This window comes from Sparus aurata, chromosome 3, assembly GCF_900880675.1.
Source record: "Sparus aurata chromosome 3, fSpaAur1.1, whole genome shotgun sequence".
NCBI classification, from domain to species: Eukaryota; Metazoa; Chordata; class Actinopteri; order Spariformes; family Sparidae; genus Sparus; species Sparus aurata.
The window spans coordinates 13377215-13398924 of NC_044189.1; the positions used below are offsets into that span (position 1 = coordinate 13377215).

Sequence of the window (21710 nt, forward strand, 5' to 3'; positions counted from 1 at the left end):
ATGAAATAGCATTACGATGAAAGTAACAATGAATCGTATAATTTATGGCACTTACATATAATTTCCTCCGAGGGTATAAAAGCCCTTCAGAATTTTAAATAGCTCCAACAGTAAATCTATGTTTCTACAACTCGCCGACAGTATGGAGTGCTGATGGTTTCCATTTTAATTTCAGTGCATTTGCGCGCCACAGAGAGCTGGTATGACCCATTCTGAGCCGGATAAAGACTTAAAAACTTGACAAAATATCCAGTAGGATAATCTGTAGATATTTGATAAACAATGGCCCTTTTTTGTTTTAGTCTTTCGTGTAACAGCTGTTAAGTGTTGCCTTTACTGTGGCGCCACAAAGGACGTGATGTAACCGTTATCAAATCCGCTGGATGCCCACATACTGCGGCGGGCTGTATTGAAGTTTCAGCGGAAAGGAATAACTGAGGGTGCGTTTGTCACCGGGTTACAAAGGTCCATCACATTTATTTTGTTGAGGAATTAAAACTCACACTCCCCCGCAAGGTTTTAAAAAGCAAATCCTGGCTTCCACAGACTCATCCTCCCCCACACTCTCTTTCTGCACTGATCACACTCACCTACACTACGCGTCCAATGCCCTGACACTGCACCAACACCTGGGTTTTAGCATCTCACCCAGTAATTTCCACCCTCAGCATAACTCTAGACAACAATAGCCTAATGGGACAGCAGACCTTGTCAACTTGAAATGGGGCTAGCAGGCAATTCAGAAAACAGCATTCGAGGAAACAGCCAGAGACTAATGGAGGGGCTGACCCTGCTGGCTAAATCATGCCGCAGTTTCTTCACATTGTCCTGCTGATGTTCTATGAGTGTTAAATAAATGTGAGTTAGATTTATTCATTTAGCCTGCAAACAGCTCTTTCGTAGTTGTGTTAATGGATGATTACAAAGTAAATGACAGCCACATGGAAGAGGATCAGAACAGATCATGGTGTATTTTATGGCTACTCTGGCCTTTTCTACATAACAACTAACGCCATCTCTGTTGGCCCGTACAGAGTCATTCCTATGTCCCACAGGTCCAGTGTTCCCAAGATTTATATGGCAGATAACAAAGCTTTGTATGTTCTCCAGTTCTACTTATGTGCTATCCTGTTAAGCTAGGTTCTAAGGGTCATTTATTTCCTAGGGGCCTATGGAACAAAGGAACCTTGGGAACATAAACCTTGGGAACTCTGGGAACATACTGTAGGCCCTGAGGGACATCCCTGGGAAGATAGACCATTGAGAAAATATTATCTTGGGAACATCTTGGAGCATAGCACCCTGGAGGCATAAGACCATGGGAATTATCAGACTGTTGGAACATCTTGGGAACATAGGGACCCTGGGAACAGAGGACCTTTGGAACTACAGGCGCCTGGGAACACAGTATCCTGGAAGCATAGCCATCGTCCTTGCCCATGCATGCGCCTGTGCTCAGTGTGTATCTCATTTGTCCCGCTGAGCCTTACTTTTCCTTGTACATCCTTCATGTTTACAGCGTTGGAGTCCAGTGTAATTTCTCTTTTAATTTATGTTCATCACTGTTCTGTTTTCAGTATTTGCTCTAGTGTGGAGGCACTAAAACTGTTCCTCTTGGACACTTTTATTTCATTCTAAATACATCCCTTTGTGTTCAGGGACAAGTAGGGATAATTAAAATGTCTTCTTTAATATCTCACGTATCAAGTGACTGGAGGCTGCGCCGTATAATGAATAAAAACGACAAAAAGTGGTAACAAACCCTTGTATTAGATTTGCTTAAAGGTAGGCGAGTAATAATTATAATTACAGTATGTTATCCCTCCACCAGGCATTTCTTAATCATAGTGATTAAAAACTGACACAAGTACAGTATGAATAGTGTTTCAAGGTTAGCTTATTAATATTTAAATGAATAATTATGCAGTCACAGCATTTGCTCTGAGAATTTAAACAGTGGCTTAACCATGACACAGTTGATCAGTCTAAATGAATGAAGTAATCCAGTGTTTCCAGTCACGTAATCTTGATTTGCAGCAGTGGTGGTTGTGGATTGCTTTGGATTTCGATGCCAGCATTTTAAAGGTCTTTAATTAGGCCGATTACGTCTCCACAGAGGGGTATTATCTGAAGAGGCTCTGCCACCTGCAGATGCGGATATATTGAGGGTTTACGGCAGAGTAGCATGTGTCTGTCTGCTTGTATCTTCCCCTCTGTCCCCCTCCCCTTCACCACTTCCTCTTCTCTTCCTCTCTGATTCCCCTCCTCGGGTCCCCTCTGGTCTCATCTTCTCTCAATCAGTCCCACTTGTTTACCTTGCTCTCAAATCTTGTCTCTGTCTCTCTATTTTATATGTCCCCCTTTCTCACCCTTCATCTCTCCCTCGCCCCTGTTCTCTTTTTCTGTTTTTACTCTTTCCTTATCTCTATCCCATCGTTCCCCCCCCCCGCCTCTGACTGACAGTGTTATAAATTGATTTTCAGCCCGGTGTGTTCCCTCTGTCTCTCTCTAGGCATTTCCCTTATTTAGCCTCAACCACTCCAGGGTATAGTCTAGACCGCAGGCCAACTGTCAGTCAGTGGCAGCGTGGAGCAGTCTAATTCTTGGCTGACAAGCGTTCCTGACAGCAGGAACCAATGGGACGTTTCAAACATGCTTACTCTCTCTTGCTCTGTCTCTCTCCATCGCATTTTTGCCTTTTCTATCTCTCTTTCCTCCCTCGTTCCCCCCCTGTCTGCCCCCGCCACTCCACTCTTCATTCGGTCTCACTTTTTTTTTTTGCGTTTGGTTTGACTACCTTTCTGTCACTGCTCGCCCCACCGACCAGTCCTCTGCATTTCCCCCCCCCCAGTCTTTTCGTCCTTTCTCCCTCACTCCAAAACCGCCTCAGAGAAAATTTCCAGATACCATCGTTTTCAAGCGGCGCGGACGGCTCATTTAAATTAACTAACACCGCATTCATGCACACACATGCGTGTACTCAAATACACATCTCATTTTGCCTCCGGTGCCCGAGTGCCGCTGTGAGCCGAATACTGATTGGGTGGTTTGTCCTGTCTGCGGTGATGTGATTGGTCAGTTCGCTCCGGTGGGAAAGCCATCCTTTAATCATAAATGAGAGTCAGTGAGATTAGACGGAATAGCCCTTTAAGCGAATCTGGTATCACCGAGGTCCCCGGAGGGTGGCAGAGACGGAGCGGCAGAGGAAGAGAGAGTGGCAGAGAGATGAAAGGTAGACGGACGAACACAAAGAGGGAATCACAGAGAGAGAGGTAGAGAGATGGGAGAGAATTTAAAGCGTATTTTTCTCAGAGCTGGACTGGTGTAATGTCACAATAGTGCTGAGGATAAGAGAAATATTTTATATCACGCACACATACACACACAGATACGTATCACATGGCCACATTGCTGGCCCCCCCAAGTAGGAACTGGGGACACCCAGCAGCCTTGAGAAGGTATCAAGGGTCCCATTCAAATGAAGAATAGGGTAATTTCGCTGTTTCCTCATTTTCAGCACCGTGCGGAAATGGCTATATTGATCATAGGGTTCCCTGTGGGAAATGACAAGCTTAGCAATTGATTTCCCTCCCTCAGAATCGTCACGCCTGTTTCACAGTGTGCAAAGTCAAATTGTCTTACTCTATGGCAACGGCTTTGATTTTTATTCACATACATGTATTTGTTTTGGTCGGGTTTCAAGGATTTCACTTCGCCTCATGACTGTGTTTTAATCACTCGCCTTTAAAGGGCTTGAGGGGGCTAGAGTCTGTCAGCGTGTATTAGCCCTCTGGATAAGTGCATACAGCGTTGCATCAGGAAGAACACAAGAGGTCGCGGTGTGGGTGTGTTCGTGCAGGTACCCTTGGAAGATAAAATGCAAACGAGGAGCCCAGCGTTAAGGCTCAGCCGATGCAAAGACACGGAAGGCACAGAAGTTCAATATAATACCTTAAAGGCAGGATTTTGTGATTCTGAAAAAGTTTCAATGGCAGCAGGTTTCTCTTCCATCCTGATGCTTGCTAGATAAAATGTACACAGTGCTTCATAAAATATTTAAGTTGCCACATGAGTGTATTGTTGTAGTTTGAAACCATAGTTGATTTCCTGTTTTATTTTGTTGTCCATATCTGCATGTGTCTACTTTTACCTCCCACTTCCTGTCTTTGTCTGTTTCCCCGCCCTTTTGCCGTGGGTGCCTGTGTTACGCTATATGGCACAAGCCCACGGGTGAGTTTTTTCCACCATTCTTGTCGGGCCATCCTGCGCCAGCCCTTTGCAACACCACATATAGTGTTACTGAGGCCGATACATGGTCACCATGTTTTTAACGCAGACGAGTTTAGAAAGTCTCATCGGAGCCTAACGCAGGCTGTTAAATATCCTGAAAAAAGGTCAGCAGCTTACATCACAGGGCCAACTGGACGCAGTCATACTGGCAATTAGTGCACTCTGCTTGTTTCTAAACCGCCAAACAGAAGCCCCATGCAGACTCCACACAGAAAGGTCCAGGGGCGAGTGGCTACACCGAGTTTTTGATGATGTGCTATTTAAAGTCATGAGACTCAAAAACTACGATCTTAGAAAAACTTGTGTCTGTAACAAATTGCACTGTAAAAATGGGTATGTCTTACGATGACAAGTGTCGGCATAGGCCACTTGTTAGGCCCGTGTTTTTCTTTCCTGCAGTGTATTATTTAAGACATTCAAGATGAGAATATTGCTTTGATGAAAGAGATCAAGCCCATATAGCAGACCGGGGTTCATTAAATCCACTCAATTGAAGAAGCAGATTTTCTTCTTTGTCTTTAAGCTTCTTTTATCCAGGGAAGGTTTTGCTGAGCATGCATGCTCTTTTCCAGCTAAACCCTGCTCCTCATTAGCACCAGTGCATATATTCACACCTGGGAGCTACCCAGTGCGACCACAAATCTTTCCCTGTATGCCAATTAGCATCTCTGTTTAAGTCTTTTGGGGGGGGGGGGGGAGTTGCCATGCTTAAAGCCATGCTCCACCCACAATCTTTTAAGCATTAAACGATGTAATCTTCGAAGGTGGCTCTAAAAAAGTTTGCAGTCTTTTTTTCTGCGGCTGTAGCTATCTTGAAATAACTGCACCTAATTTGTCCCGGAGGTAGGCCGGTTTCATGACAGGACACAGTCTTTTGTTTTTCAACTCTACCCATGACCTACTCTTCTATTGTATCTGTTGCACCTCTGCATACAGAGATTAGGCTTTCACTGTGTTCTGAATTTTTTTATGTGGTGAATTTGAGTAGGGTGTGGTGACCGAATGGTGTCGGGAACGGCAACAGTGGAAACGGTAAAACCAGTAAGGTCAGGGTGCTGGGGGGGCTTTTTATGTGAATATATGTATGTGAGAGGCCAGGACTGAGTGGACACGGCGTTCAGTAGGCTGTGCATTTGCGTTTCCGTGCGTGTGACTCATGGGTGTGAAATGAAGCATGGATTTGTGCGCATATTGCTCCGAATCAGCCTGTATTAGTATGTGCGCATGCCTGTGTGAACCTCTGTGTGTGCCTGTGTGTGTTCATGATTGCCCTGTCTTTCTGTGACCCTGTGCCTCTACGCATGTGTGTTTGTGTGTGTGTGTGTGTTTGTGTGTGTGTGTGTGTGTGCTAGCAAGCGAGTGTGTATGTGTCTGTGTGTGTGTGTGTGTGCGCTATGCTGTGTAGAGGGGCTGTCAGTTTCGGTCTGGTAGTCAGCATAATTAGAAGTCTCTCTTTTACCCCTGTCTCCGTCTCGCTGTTTCTCTTTCCTCCTCCTCCTCCTCCTCCTCCTCCTCTCTTCCTGCTCTTCTGCTCTCCATTCTGCCTTTTCAATATTCCTCCATCTCTCCCCATCCCTCCCCTCTCGCCTCCGTCCCTCTGAGTGATGACTTTTAAATCATCCTTTCATTCTTTGTGCAATGATGAACGAGGGGAAATCTGTCCCTTTCTCTCTGTTTATTCTGCCTTCCATCTCTGTCTTTCGGTCTTCTATGCCGCTCTTTATTCACCCCGCTCTGTATCCGAGCTGTTTAATTTAATGAAGTTACTTCATTTGAACCAAGACACCCTCTGGTCTGTTGCGTTCAGATACAGTTGTGACAGACTCTGTCGCATTTTCCATTTGTGGACTGTCGGTCACAAATTGCGGTATGCATGTCTGATAGCCTCACAGGGTCTTAAGACGTTCCTAACCCGGGATTTAAAGTGGAAAAACAGCTAAAATGTAAAGACAGGGTGAGAAATATTAAAACATGTCAATACATTTGATTGAATTTCAGATTTTAAAGGTGCTTTACCTAGCAATTTGTCCCCTTGAAATCTTACTCTGAACAAACAGTGCCAGCGTATCATCAGAGTAACTGCTAACTGCTGCTAGTTGTACATTTACACATCCATGACTGAAGCTACTGTTAGCTTTTTAGCTCAGTTAGCCATGCAGCTAGCTGGACTACCAGGGGAATGTTAGTGTTTATACCACCAGCACAGGAGCTTTGGACTGGGGTTAGCGAAAGTGAAACATAGACGTATTTGCATCAGATTTGTTATTTGTTCACGATCTCTTGATAATGTTGGTTCATTTTTGAATGTTTTTAGCAAAAATTTGTACATATTTCAGATTTAAATTACAGGGGAATTTACTAGACAGATATAACTGGATACATCTGCTTGTTTCATTTCATTCATTTATGAACCAACAGGTACCTCTTAATTAACGAATTACCTGAATTCACTCTGAGTTCTCAGAGAAGTGACCAATCTGGAGCATAGAAGGAAAAAGGCTAAAATAATAGGAAGACTGCTTCAAAAATTGGGATTCTCTGTGGGCTTGCATCCTGATCATCACATGTCCAAACTAAAAACAAAGATGGATAAGCTCTTAAAGTTGATTCCTGACAATGTTACAAAAAGGAATGACTAAATCATCCACATCTCATACCATATAGATATTTAAAGGTATGACCTCTTACCACCTGTCGACACTTTCATGTAGGATCATCCCCATGAGAGTCAGTCAGCTCGGGCCTCGCATGGACAAAAAAAAAAAAAGCAAGACTCACTGTGTGAACCATTTAGATATCCTGTCCATCAACCTTCTCGTAGTTTGATTGACTGCATGCAAAATTCACAAGAGCGCTCAAGCCTGTAAATAACAGCTGGCATAGCTTTTTGTTGTTCAAAAATGTTGTTTTCACCATATTCCCACCATAGTTACCATTTTTTAACGGAATATTGCCCCTGGGTCCTCAAAGCCGCGTGTCTTGCTTTGGAGCTTTTAAGCAAATCCTAACTCGTCCAATGGTAGGCGCATAAGTAAAATGCACCCCTGGGAGTTCAGTGAACACCTCACTTAGTGCATCATTACTCTTAATAAGTCCCAATTGCACTTGATATTATTCACAATTTGTAGCCTCTCCGCTGCAACATGTGATATAATAAGGCCTTTGTGTGACTTCCTGTCTTTCTTCTGGCAGAGCAATTCATCGTTCTCCCCTAATAAGGTTCCATTGTGAGCTTTATCCTGAATCTTGTCCTCATAACCTCTGTGCATGTCAACAGACCGGGGGTTACGAAATCTTGATTCCAGTCACATATGCGTCAGTCAGTCTGTGTATCTGGCTGTCGGAAGTGGTGCATCATTCTGTTCCAGTGCATGGTTTTTCCTGCCGACAGAGGAAAACAAGATTACTTGCTCATTACTTAAAGAAAATGAAAATCCAAGGAAAGTATAACATCGTGCACATACTAAAAAACTTAATTCCAAGTTGTCGTCAAACACATTCGCATATACGCTCGAAAATGACAGCGTTATTTATTTCCCATTTGTTTTCGGTCCATTCAGTCAGACGCATAAAACAAATCATTTGGAGAATCAAATAACCTGGGCTTCAACTTTAGATAACATCTCAAAGGCTCTATATCTTCATGGTGGGCGATGCTTTATAAATTTGACTCCATGCTTATCATAGTCAATGAACCGCCGTTCAAAACATCAGTGGTTTTATTCAAAGGTTGAGCGTTATCTCGGACATGTGGTGTTTGTTACATCACAAAGAGCTTAATTAAAAAAAATAAACAGATTAGATCGAGGGTTCTGATAAGTTCGCCTTTGTCTCTGTTACTCTGAATATTCGCTGTCCTCAGGTGAACCGCTGCTTTGTGGAAGTGTCAATCCTGTTGGACTTTGATCATCACATTTGATTTCTGTTGAGAGACACGCGGAGCCCTCCCTTTTTGAACCGAGCCAAAATGGCCGCTCAATAAGTTTGATTTCTTGCTGTGCACGATCCTTATTTTTCTGCGGTAGAAGAAGCAGGAGAGGCAGGCGACGGAATCACCAGCCCCTTTGTTTTCTGAAACAAAGAAAAAGTAATATGGATGTGTGTATTTTGTGAGTGTCACTTGTAGTATATATAGATATGACTTAGTTTGGTAGGTCTGTGTGTGTGTTTGTGTGTGTGTGTGTGTGTGTGTGTGTGTGTGTGTGTGTGCGCGCGCGCTCTCATATGGCTCTGCTTGTCCCTTCCAGTTCCTCAACATCTCAGCTCTGATTGGTTGTGAAAGGACAGAGATACCGGCCCTTAATTGCAGCCCTGACTGCCATTGGTCATTAAATCTGTCACTGTGATGGTCTTGGAATTGTCTGGGTAAATGAGGGTTGGACAAACACATGCCGGCACACACGGACAGACACACACACACAGTTTTTTGGTTGGGGTTTCCGTCCCGGATAATTGGTTGGAAAAGCATCCAGCGGGATTCGGCCCGCTGTCCCCCTGGCCCTGACTGCCACGGTAAATAACGAGGCTCATAAACATGAAAGGCAGGGGGGATGATCATCCTGATTTGGGCTTTGCACTCAGAGGAGATCAATTAAGGCCTAGGAGTTCAAGGACTTAAAACATACAGTAGCAGCAGTATTCAATTAAACACGTTCTTTTAATCTGGAATAATATACTGGAGCTGCGGCGCATCGAGCCGAGCCGAACCCGGGAGTTGAAATATATCAACAGGCTCAGAGGGATAGTGATTTGCAACCCCATCTCCCAGTAAGAACGACACAAGATCAAGCCCAATCTAACAGCAGGTTTCTACTCTGTTGTAGTGTCCTTGAGCAGGCTGATCCTAAATCCCTTCCAGCGCCGAGGGTTTCTGCTCTGTAAGCTGACTCTGCAAACTGTCTCCCCCGTGGAGTGGAAGAAGTGAAGAGTTTCTCCACCGGGGGATCAATAGAGCGCAGCCAAAAAAAAAAATGCTGTGGTGCGACTCCACTCCTGGACGCGCCAAGGTTTTCATCTAGCACCTGTGGTTGTGTTTGATATAAAAGGATCATTAAGATCAAAGGGGGGAAATAATGATCCTGATGTGAACCGTAAAGTCCAAGGAGATCAATTACATTTACATTTTACAATTTAGGCATTTAGCAGGCTCTGTAGCCCGGAGAGAATTGGAATGAGTAGAGCAGCCGAATTAGCTTCACTTCTAATTTATCAGTACAAGCAGCCGGTAACAGGAAGTGCAAAGGATGAAACGTATACGCTCCTCTCATCCACCTCCAAAAAAATCCAAACTATGACAGTATCAGGTAAAAATGAAAATATTGTACATTTGGACACATACGCGTAGTTCCATTGATGGGGTATCAGCTGTTTTAAGTTAGTACTCATCAGCGATCAATAAACACACAGCTGAACCTTTAGTTGAAACAATTCAAATATTAAAGGTGTGCTATGCAGTTCTGGAGAAGACATTTTAATCAGAAGAGAGCGTTCTTTTTTATATGCTTAAACAAGCTATGTAAACCAACTCTCCTCATTTTCATTACTGGATAATCTGAATTGACAAACTTACCTTAAAGGAGAGCACAGTTTCATTCTGTTACTGTTTATATGTGGCGGACCCCGCCACCTCTCTCGCTCCAAACAGTGTTCTTGGGACCTTTGCCTCATTAATACTATCTAATCATAATACTGTAGACATTAAAATTCTAAAAGTTAAAGTTTCAAATTATCTCCACCGCTACACAGTGCCCCTTTAACTAATATCTGTTCGACATTATGACGTGTGTGTTACAGAGATATCTACTGAGGTTAACATGCTAGCCAGCTAGCCCAGCACATCCCCCGGTGCTCCGAGCTCCCGATCAGGACCCCTGGCTGCACTGCTAACTGAGCTAACCAGCTAATGGCAGCTACAGCCAGCGGCAGTTAACAGTTATTGCATGTACATTTGCCGCCTATTCGTTCTGAATATGGGTTAGACAGATGGTCGATTTCCACCTCTATACTGACTTTAAACAAACTTTAGACGAAGGTTTAATGTGATATCGCACTCTGAGGTCTTAGCATTTTGAAAGTAATGTCATCGTTACAGGGAACGGTGGAGAGAACACTCTCATAATGACTGCTGCTGTTGATTTAGCTGTTAATTTCGCATCTACTCCTCTCCTCCTATACTCTCATCTCTTGTCTCCTCCTCCTACAGTACCAGCCTCCTAACACATACAAAGAGCCATAATGAGGGGCCTGTAGTAGCTCATTAAGATCTCGTTTTTATCCTCTCCCTCCCTGAAGAAATCATTAGCTGTCGTTGATGCTGCATGGCGTGTACACAAATGTTTGGTTTTTTTGCATTTGTGTCAGCTGTGCTCTCACCTGACTGGAGACAGTGAGTGCAGATGTTTATGCCGTCCACTTCTGATGCTTGTACATCACGATTAAAAGCATCGTTAAAGCTGACGTCAGAGCTGTCATCGCCCTGCATTTTGACATGTCATAGCCAGGTTTTTGGATCTTTAATAAAACACATGGGCCCAATCCAAGAGTACCGCTTTGGTTGCTCGCTGATTTCACCTATTTAGTCAAGTGGAACGATAGCTCAGTGGCTACTGAGTTTCCCCTTCAGTCAGGGGACCTGGGTTCAAGCACCCCGTGCTGAAAGCGGATATCAGCTACTGGAGTGCTTCTCTGAAACAGACCGTACCCTGCACCCTCGCCGTGGGGAGGGAATAGATTATGTTTTACTCGCAGCATTGCAGTTTCATGGAGCTATAAGACTTTTTCCGATAAATACATGATTCAACAGTTTTGGCCCTATACTCCATCAATATGCGAGCATATATCAGCATCAAAGAACCAGGTTATATCAGACCCAGGCTGACCTACTTAGTGTCTCTCATGCCGACTTGTGGCTTGTTCCTATGTGGATGTGAGGCGATGGTTTGCTTCAGTACCCGACTGTTACCTGGGAAAGAAATGATGAATAGTGAGCCACCAATACAGGGCTGGGCCAACAGATTAGCACCATTAACTCCATTTATTGTTGTTTGTAGATAGTAATTGTCTTTTGCCTTTGGGTTCTGATGGATATAGAGTAGCAGCGTGCGTTCATGTTTGGACTTTTGTCACCAATACTGCCTGTGTGCTCGTGTTTCTTGTTGTATGAGTGCACCCTGCAGTTGTTACTCAGCGTCTGTCAAAGCTCAAAAACCAAGCCGGCTCTCAGACACAGCACACACTGCTCAACACACACTGACTTAATGCTAACTCCATGCAGAGCGAAACACACACACAGATGCAGTTGCGTCCATGTGCAATCAAAGTGTCTTCTTGTCGAACACACATGGTGTGTGCCACCAGCGTGCCTTAGACTCTAAACAATAAAAGAAATGTCTCTTTCCCTCTTTCCTTTTTTGTTCATTTTGCCTCTTTATCCTTGTGTTTACAACACAGCAGCTGTTATTTGCCACCATTCATTTTTTTTCTCGCTGTGAAGGTAAACAAAACTTTGCAGAGATAAATGAACTGTTCTCTCTTTTCTCCACTTTAGGTTTCATCTACACATGTGGCGGCACACTGAAAGGCCGAAACGGCAGTATAGAATCGCCAGGCTTTCCCTATGGCTACCCCAACGGGGCGAACTGCACCTGGGTCATTGTCGGGGAGGAAGGAAGTAGAATCCAGCTCATGTTCTTATCGTTCGCCATTGAAGAAGAATATGACTTCCTGTCCCTTTATGACGGACACCCGCATCCAGCTAACTTCAGGACCAGGTAGGACCAGGTTTTTCTAAGAATATTTTTTTTGTGAGAGCATGTTTATTTATTTATTTATTTTGTTTCTGGTGAAGCCTTTTCTCAGTCCGATCTCAATTAATTTCTCTCTTGTGTTCAAAATAAATACATTATCAGGCGAGAAGGATTCAAAATAATTCACTTGGTTTCACACATGGAGAAAAAAAAAATAAATAATTAGCTGAAATGTATTTTTCTCTTGAAGAAATTGTTTTCACTTGGATCCATGTATGAAAAAAAGAAGTTTTCCTTGGAGAACTTAGAAAGACCATCCTGGCAAAACCTTTTTTTTGTTGTTCTCAAGTCCTAAACACAGGAGAGGGAAAGAAAAACGATTTGGATCAGAATAGATCGCTATTCATTACACGACACAAAAGTCTCACTCGCCCGCATACTGTAATGGCGGTGGCCTGTTTCTGAAGACAAATTAAAACTGTATTTTACACACTTTATTAAGCAAATTATTCATGTTCAACCTTCTCTGATCTCCCTGAAAATGCGGCACTTCAAACACAACACGAACACCTGTAATGGCATATAGCCCGGTGTTTATTATTGGGTCACCATTGATGTGCAGCCAGTTTTCACTTCTTTAGGCTGAAGCTATGAAAAGGTGCTCCTTTGTGTTTTTGCCAATTAACGCTGAGCTTTAATCAGCTAATGTGTTTACATGATGGAATATTAGGGATCGTGAATTTAAATGGGAAACTGAGCGCGGAAAGGACTGGAGCTCATATTTTCAGTTTCGCTATAAATCCATTAATTGGAATGTACATGTGTTTTTGAAAGAGCATCTGCGTTTGTCATTTCAACAAATAGAGGCGAGGTGGTGTCAGCGCTGGATTGGATTCTCTTGAGCTTTATTATGAGATCACCACAGAGGGAACAAATGTCTCTGTGTAGCAACAGTACGCAAATTGCCGAGGCTCGATCAGTGACATTGTGGTTTCCCTTTAGTTATTGAACAATTTCACTGAGCTATGATTGCAAAGAGAAAAAAAAAAAAAGCCAGCCAATACCCCAGAAAAGAAGTCATTTCAGATAAGCTATTAGACTCTCCTTGCCTTATGATTTTATCAGCCAATCAATAGTGCCTAATAACATCTGTCTGAGACTTCATCCCCGCGATTATATTATTATTAAGTTATTAAATCAACTGTGAAATGTGAGAGTGCCATCTATTGAAATGTTTGATTTTCTCATGGCTAAACACAGATGGCGATGAGGTTGACACTAAAGCTTTGACAGACGTCGTTGCACACGATGTCGGTTGACAAAGAAAGACCTTGTCGACTCCCCCGTTACTCTCGATCTGAACAGAGCTGTGGTTTTATCGAGGTGAAGAACGGTTTTGAGAATCCAGGCACTCACCATTTTAAGAAATGAAGTAAAAATGTGTCAGACAAGGAGGGAAACTGCGGGAGCTAAATGATTAAAAGGCCAGTCATTAAAAAAAGCAAACATGTTCGACCACCAGGTCCACGTTTGCCTCGTTTATTTGCACAGTAGCGGCTCTTAGACTCGTAATTTGTTGCGTGACTTTTACGAGAGGAGTAAGAACAATTTGTTCTTGTCAAACAATTTAATTTGAAGAACCAAAAATTGGACGCAAGATGTTTTTTCATAAAGCTTATAAAAGCTGCACTAACACATCCACCCGTGCGAGGATTCCTTCTCCTTCCCGGCCGAGACCAAGCATGACTACCAATATGTTAGGCTGTTAATGTGTTAGACTGTTATATGTTAACTCTGTGAACAAAAGCAATATTTTGCTCGATGTACTGCTGATTAGCTGTTGTATTTGATCCCAGACAGTGGCGGACTTGTGATTTTTGAGGGACGGGGGCACCAGCGGGCAGAAACTCTTGATTTATTTAAAGCGAAAAGAGTTCACCTCATCACTCCACTGGAAGGGCACCCTAGAGGGTACCTTACGACCTTTTCTTTACAGGAAGGGTACCTCGGGGGCACTCTGCCATGTTTTCTCCACGAGAAGTGCACCCTAAATGGCAGTTTACCACGTTTTTTTCCACTGGGAGGGCACCCTAAAGAGCACTTTATCATGTTTTATCAACCATAGGAGCATCAGTCATAGCTGAGTTTTTCCGAACACGGATCCTTGAATCAAGCTTCTCTGTCTTGCTCACAAAGCAACACAAAACCAAGAGAAACAGAAACTTGCGTGAATGAGGCCTGATTCCATTTTGGATGCTGCGGATGGGAGCACCCACCTGGAACTAACTTTTGGGAAGCAAGAGTATCCTACCTGATAACGAGAAAAGCTTCAGACAAGAGGCTCTTCTGGTGGCTCCTCTTCAGCACTTTATACAAACAGCAGCCTTGGCCAGTTTGACGAGGGATGCACAGATGCACAGAAGAGGCTCTGTTAATGGAACAGATCCGACCAACAAAAGAAAAAAAAAAAACAAAAAAAAAACAACAACCGAAAAGGATGCCAGCCCTGTGCCCAAGAGATGCGAACAACAGCATGGTTAGACACAAACAAGTTCACTGGCGGGTCACACGCCAACGCAAACACTTGAAAGGGAGACTGAAAGCCACTTTTCTCAGTCAGCTTCCTCTATATACGGGGTTGAAATCCATAGGTGATTCAACTGTTTTACGTGACTCTCCTTCATTTCGTTATTTCACATAAGAGAATTATGTGTTTGTGTTTTGGTCCTCATCGATTCACAGCGGGTGAGGCTTCGTTTCAGGAAGTTGATCTATCTATTTACCCCCCCCCCCAATTGTTAGCGCCATTTGTTGTTGCCTATTTATTGGAGAACATTCAGCGATAAAAAAAAAAAATAAAAAATTTAAGAGCTCTCTGTCTTGATGTCCATTTTGGCTGGAGACACAAAATCTGCAAGAAAGTGTGCATACAAAACACGCCATCACCTCAGGATACCTTTTTGTTTGCCTGAATTGCGTTGTCGACATCAGACAGGAGCTCCCAACATCGATGGGTTTCCGGCTAAAGTTAGAAATGGATTTTCTTTGATTACGTAAGACGTGCAAAGAGGCAACTTCCCCTGACGTGGTGCGAGCCAAGGAAATCCGGTTTGGTTCAGTCGAGGATAAAGGACTTGGATCATAGAGAGATGAAATGAGTCCTCCTCTTGATACTTGGTCGGTTGCTGAAAAGCAATTCTCATGCCGCCGGGGAATGAACCATGTTCCTTTGGTTCAACGGGCATAATTTCTAATCAGCTCGCAGACAATCCGGTGGCTTTTATTGCTCAAATTGCCATACAGCATTAATTAAACAAGGGAGCAAAATGGAAGAATAAAATAGAATAGAATAGAATAGAATGGAATGGGTGTGACATTTAATGTTTCCCTCCACTTTTGCAGGGGAAAAGGAGACAAAGCACAAACAGATAGTGAAAGATGCCCTCTACGCTCTCATTGGTTGATTATGATTTCCTGCTTATCTGAGATAACAGGAAAGGGTTATGCTGTTTGAGTGTGCGCGCCATTGGGCATTCATGTGTGCAATGTTGCATGTGCGTGTGTGTGTGCCCGCGTGTCAGCTTGTGTGTGTGTATGCGTGGAAGATTTATGGTCTGCATAGTTAGATCCCCCCCGTCCGCTAGTTAAGCCAAATTACCTCTGCCGTCTTGTTCTCTCTATCCATTTTCCTCTTTCCTTCTCTCTCTCTTTCTGTCACACACACGCACATGAAAACACACATGCCATGGACACAGGGCAAGATGGTGATTAAAAGGTCCAATCCATTAACAAGAAAATGGTAATTATGGGGAGAGTGATTAACGTGGAGCACACAGGCATGTATGTGTCTGTGTGCGCCGTATGATACGCAGACGCCAGACACATACCGATCCTGATAGAGAAAACAGTGCATGACAGCTCTGCACCCAATGATGCCAAATTTTGTGTGTGGTTTTTTTTTTTATTTATTTTTTTTACCAATTTTCAACCTTGAAGGCGGCTCCACTCGCCCTCAAATCAGCATCAACTTGACGAGCCTCACCTCAGACGCATTAATCAACATTTAAAAGCGATTTTCCAATGGTAGGTTTCCATAACGAGCTGAGAGCACCACCCCTTGATTGCTGCGTGTTCTGGAGCCCCACGTTCCGGTCTGGGAATGTCTACGGCTCAGCGGGCGACCACTTGTGTGAAAAAACGTTCGTCTGGCGTGTGGTTGAATCATGTTATTAACCGACTCTCGTGTTAAACACAGATTCGAGTGCTGTGAAGTAATTCCTCTCCATCCTACCCCCCCCCCCCCCCCCCCCCCCCCCCCCCCCCACACACACACACACACACACACACACACACACACACCACACACACACACACAGACACACTCACACACACACACACAGACACACTCACACACACACATTTGTTAAGGCCTCTGAGAGGGGAGTTGGCATAATTGACTGGAACAAACAGACTGTTCTGAACTTTGGGAGGGTCTCCTCTCACCCGTCCACCCTCTTTATGATGTCAGCGCAACAAACAGATATGATTAATAGAGCTGGTCTTGTGCTTGCGGACTTTTGAAAGCTAGGATGCACAAACACACTCACACACACACCCACCCTGTGATCCCAACATTTAAAACACATTAATATTGTATGGGACCATAAATTACAAATTGCTTGCACTTCTCGTTTTGCTTTTTGGTCAGTGACAACTGGGTTAAAGCGGGCTTAATGGGAATTTCTGTGCCCTCCAAAAGGCTTGCTTTCTCTGGAGTTCTCATGTCAGTGCTGCTTTTAAATTTGGTAACATTATTAAACTGAATTAATTCCAAAAAAAGCAAGGTACCCCATGCGGCTACTTAACCGCAAAATTGGGAATACCTGGAAGAAATTAGCAAATAAACGTAATTGCACGAACAATTTGCACTGCACTCTAGCTCTCCCTGGGAGAGTCTCCTTAATTAAATTGATAGAAATGTTTTAATCAGGGCGACAGAACTATTAAATGAAAGATAGTTTCTCATTAAACTAAATGGATAATCTAAGTGATTGTGATCTTGGTTGATCTCATAATCACTCTTGTACACGACTGGTCCAACCTGCCTTCAACGTTATCAAAGCAAAAATGAAGAAATATAGGAGTTGTGTTGAGATTCGTTTTCTTTCATTACTGTACCGAACCCAAGACATATTTGCTTAATTTTGACACTGCACTGTATGTGTTATGTCCATATTGGATGATTTTGCAGGATAAGGTTTATGTCCATTGACAAAAATCCATGGAGAAGTTAACCCTAACTTTTCAGATGGCAGAACTGACTTGTTGCCTTTTTTCCCCATCAAAATGACCCCCACCCCCCACCTTGACAAAGTAGCTTTGTTTACCTACCCTTTATACAACCTTAACCACACAGCACTCTCCATGCACGTATATAATATGACACTTTTTATAAGCAAACAAAACAACACATGAAACTTAATCTAGTGTTTTGCAGATCTTTCTATTTTCTTGGTACTGTTTGGTTGATAGCGGCTAAGCAGGCTCTTACAGGGACAATATGTAAAAGTTTTAGTTTAAAACATTGAAAAATGCTAACCAGATAGCCCTGCGCCCTATCAAACTCTTAATTCCCACCACTCAAAAGTGCTAGCGGCGTAAACTCCAACTCCCAGCTAGCTGCACTTCTAACTTTGCTAACAAGCTAACAGTAGCTGTAGTCATAAACAGAATACAGATAGCAGTGTAGCTGCTCTGGCGATAGGCTAGATATGCCCTCATTGTTTGGAGAACAGGTGTTGCACCTCTACGATGCTGTAGTCATATCTGGATTTTTATCCACGCCCTTCGTCTTCAGCTTGATGTTGTTTTTTCAACCTTTTAACTGTTTTGGTTGCACAGGATGAATGTAATTACATTTCCTTCTTCATTAAATAATCAGTACAGCTGTATTTACAAGAGAAATGTGTTTGTGTATTTCTCTGTTTTCTGTGACTTCATGGAAGAAAGGAAGGATCAAAAGTGTAATTCAACTGTGATTTAAGACCTGTTTTGTTCTTTTTTCTAAGGTATGCTGTTTGCATGGACCACAGAGTAGCAGTGTTATTGCTAACATTGTCCAGGCTTACGATCACAGTGTGATGTCAGCGCATATGTAATTTGAAGTCATTGACATCCCTGCGAGTTTATGCCAGCTTGAGGATTGAACACTCTTTGCTTTTATGGCTGCCTGGGCATGAGGATAATCCAATAAACCATCCGTTATTGTGTCTCCATGCATATTCACATATTTATTAACAGTCAGGATGGAGTCACCGAGAGAGATGAGGAAGAAAAAAGGAAAAAATGGGTGACAGAGAGGCAGACTGTGCAATAATTTTGAGTTATATTGGAGCCTCCTGAGGTGTGCTCGATTTATCCTGAGAGGCCCTCAAACAGACAGTCTGACATTTTGAAATTAAGTCTGCTAATTGTCTTCATTGGCTGTTTGTCACACCATGTTGTTGGCTCTTCAGCTTGTGGTTATCCTTTCGGGTTATGCGTTTTTTTCATTTATTACAAAATGCTGGTTCTTAAAGCAGCCCATAAGAATGTCAAGGTGATTATTCTTACAGCAGCTTTAATTTATACTTAAATAACCTCAAATAGTGGGCGATGTCGATAGATTTCAGTGTTTTTGCTAATCAATGCAGTTTAATGGGTGGTAAACATATTCATAAATAGTTGAATCACTGCTGTCCATTCTTGTGCGACTGACAGACAAGCGCTTTTTGTCTGGTTTGTTGAAAGTGTGCATAAAGTCCTACTTTGCTCCGCTTTACCTCACCCGCTTGAGTTGCTTTCATCCTGTCACTGTGGTCGTTGCGGCCGCTGTCTTCCCGCGTCACACGCCGCCATTTGAAATGACTGGCTTCCCGTCACTCACCGATGTTTTGTCATGCTAAATGCGAAAAAGCCTGGCGAGGTCGCAGCCACTTAAACTGTTGGAGTAGAAAGACGTGAGTGGGACAACAAGTAGACTTCGGAGAATTTAACAGCAGCTGTCTGATAATTAATAATGTGTGAGCGCCAAGAGAGCGTCTGAGAGTTTTTGGGGCGGCGGATGGGTAGATGGATGAAATGCAAATGCTAAATGATGGCAGAAACAGCACACATATTTCTTTGACAGACTTTCAGGATTAAAATTGGAAATGACCAGATTGAGGATTTGATCCGAATAGTGTGCGGGACTCGCTGACAGTCAAAAGCTTTGACAAAAGCTCAAATGCTAATTAATCATTTCCATCAACACGCACAATAAAATCAAAAGGCATCTTTTTTTTTTTTTTTTTTTTTTTTGGAATTGCAATAGAAAGTAGGCCACAGAATTCTCGAATAATGTCGAAATGGGGTTTTGGAGTATGATGAATCAGTCCACGGAAAACAAGGGAGTGTCTCAGAAGAATAATTGAGAGCAATTCAAAGACTTTGAATGCACCACTTACTGAAACACTTCATTTAGACTCATTTGTGAATAACACCAACCTTCCCACCCAGACCTGAAAATCTGGTCTTATTTAAAAATGTAGAACAAGGGGGAAATGGCTCGATGAGGAGGTATTTGCAAAAACCCACATTTCTGCATTTCAAACCAAATAAAAGTCAAGGCAGGGCAAGAGAATGAAATCATTTCACACATCCAGGGCACAAGCAGTCTTATTTTACAGAAGGTTTAGTAAAGTGAGAGGCACAGGCTCTAAGAATATGATGAAACTAATGATAAAAAGAGTGAAAATTGTGGGTAGATGCAAATTGACACTGGATTACTATGATGTAATGGCTCCAATTGTCATGATTTCCACTGCCATCATACATTCTACACTACGTTTCTTCTGAGTTACTGTATTATTACCTTCATTTGGGTTTCTTTCTTCAGCACCCTCTGTCCAAGTGTAAACCCTTCTCATCCTTACGTCATTAATGCTACATTCAGGTGAATTGGGAAAATCAATTATAAGCTGCCTAAGAGCTGATTTTCTAGTGTTCCTGTATTCAGACTCATTCATCTTTAGTCACATTGTGCCTACTGTCTTTATATGTGCGTGCTTTAGCAGGATACTGCAAAGTCAGGTTCCCAAAAACAGTTCTTGACGGTTTGTCAGGTCCCCGTATGAATATTTAATCAATGCAATCTGTCAACCTGTCCATTCCATCCAGTGGCTATATTTGTTTTTAGCACGCAAATCTGCTTTTAAACCTTTTACTAAGGTTAAAGTAGGTTTGTGTAGATGCATGCCCAATTTTTAAATTATAGAAAAAACTGCACCAAAGTGCTTAGCACTCTCGGAGAAACATAATAACAGACTTACACAATTAAATGTAGCGCCCTGCTAATTTTTAACATGTGGGTTTATTACATTTATTTCAGTTGGTAAAGTGTTCTGATGTGGCCCTATACATGTATTGCTGCTGTTAATGTTTGTATGGTAAATGTGGCGAATGATGCCAAAATGTCCTATGTTTTGAAAGGCCTCTGAACGCCTCAGGGTTCTCTTCTCCGGGTTATGATTTGTTTAGGCAGGTGTCAATCATTTTGTCAGTTAGATTGGATTGGGGATTAACCTGTCTGATTGTTAGAGGGGGCGGGACTGGTGGGAAAGCGAGAGGAAAAGCAAGACAAGCAAAGCCCTTTATCAATACTTTATAAATAACTTTATGAAAAAATATTATTATTACCGTTATCAGCCGGGAGTTTAAGCGAGTGTTTGCTCATTTTTGAAGTTTTGAAGTTTAGGAAGTGAGGCCTCGTTACTGGCGCAAACTGTAGACTGTGAAGGGACTGTTGTTAGCGGTTAGCATCGCCAGCGGTTAGCATCGCCAGCTGCCAATCAGGAGTGGATTTCTGTAGGAGCTCCAGCATGCGCGCCATTATTGGTGTCAACTGAAACACTGCAAAAACCCTGGGGTACGAAGGTTTGTAATTTGTGTGTATTTCTTGGTTATGAGGTGATTTAAAAGAAAGGGAAAAGATATGAGCCACAAGGTTTGGACGTTAAAACTGTGTGTCATTGAAAATTTCTTGTTTGAAGGTGTTTTCCATGCTGACTATGTTTGTATTGAATAAGAGCTATAGTTATGGTTAAAGTAAACTGCTTGGGAAAATTAATGCTCAATAACAGTGTAGTTGCAATCGGTAAACTAACCAGGCCTCTCTGCAGTTTAGCCAGAGTCAATTTGAGTGTGTGTTTATTATAGTGAATCATTCCAAATTTTAAAATGCGAAACTGATAGCTAGCATTTGGAAACTGCTGAAACCTATTGCACCGAACTCTCTGTTTTAATGTGTTAGCTCAAGCTATTCTAGCTGGCTATCTGAATCTCTCTCCAGAATTTTAAACTAGTTTAAAACTAATTGAACTAATTTGATTCTTAAAGCACATTTGCTGCTGTAATATTGACAGAAACTTCAATATACTAGATATTTGTTTCTTGCTGATATGGCAATGTGACTTTGTTGAATTCTTGTCACAGTTCTAGAAAGACAGGGAAAGGGGGTAAACAGCAAGAGCGAGGAAGCTTATTTTGTCAGGTGCCACAGACACAGCCCCGTGATGAGAGGAGCTGGGCGTCCCGAGGGGCTGGTGGAGGAGCTGCTGGAGGAGCTGACACAGGGGCATCGGTCTTTAGACAGGTCAG

General features: G+C 42.8%; 1 protein-coding gene across 9 annotated transcripts in view; it reads left to right on the plus strand.

The window, feature by feature from the left end:
- Positions 1-21710, plus strand: part of csmd3b (CUB and Sushi multiple domains 3b) — a 376450-nt gene that overhangs the window by 69132 nt on the left and 285608 nt on the right. For 7 of the 9 annotated variants that reach the window (XM_030411810.1, XM_030411811.1, XM_030411812.1 and 4 more), the window contains exon 3: positions 11837-12059. In XM_030411810.1, coding sequence (XP_030267670.1) covers positions 11837-12059 — 223 coding nt within the window. Of the gene's footprint in view, positions 1-11836; positions 12060-20669; positions 20988-21545; positions 21706-21710 lie in introns of those variants that run through there. The other 2 variants (XM_030411817.1, XM_030411818.1) reach the window with 2 other exon arrangements.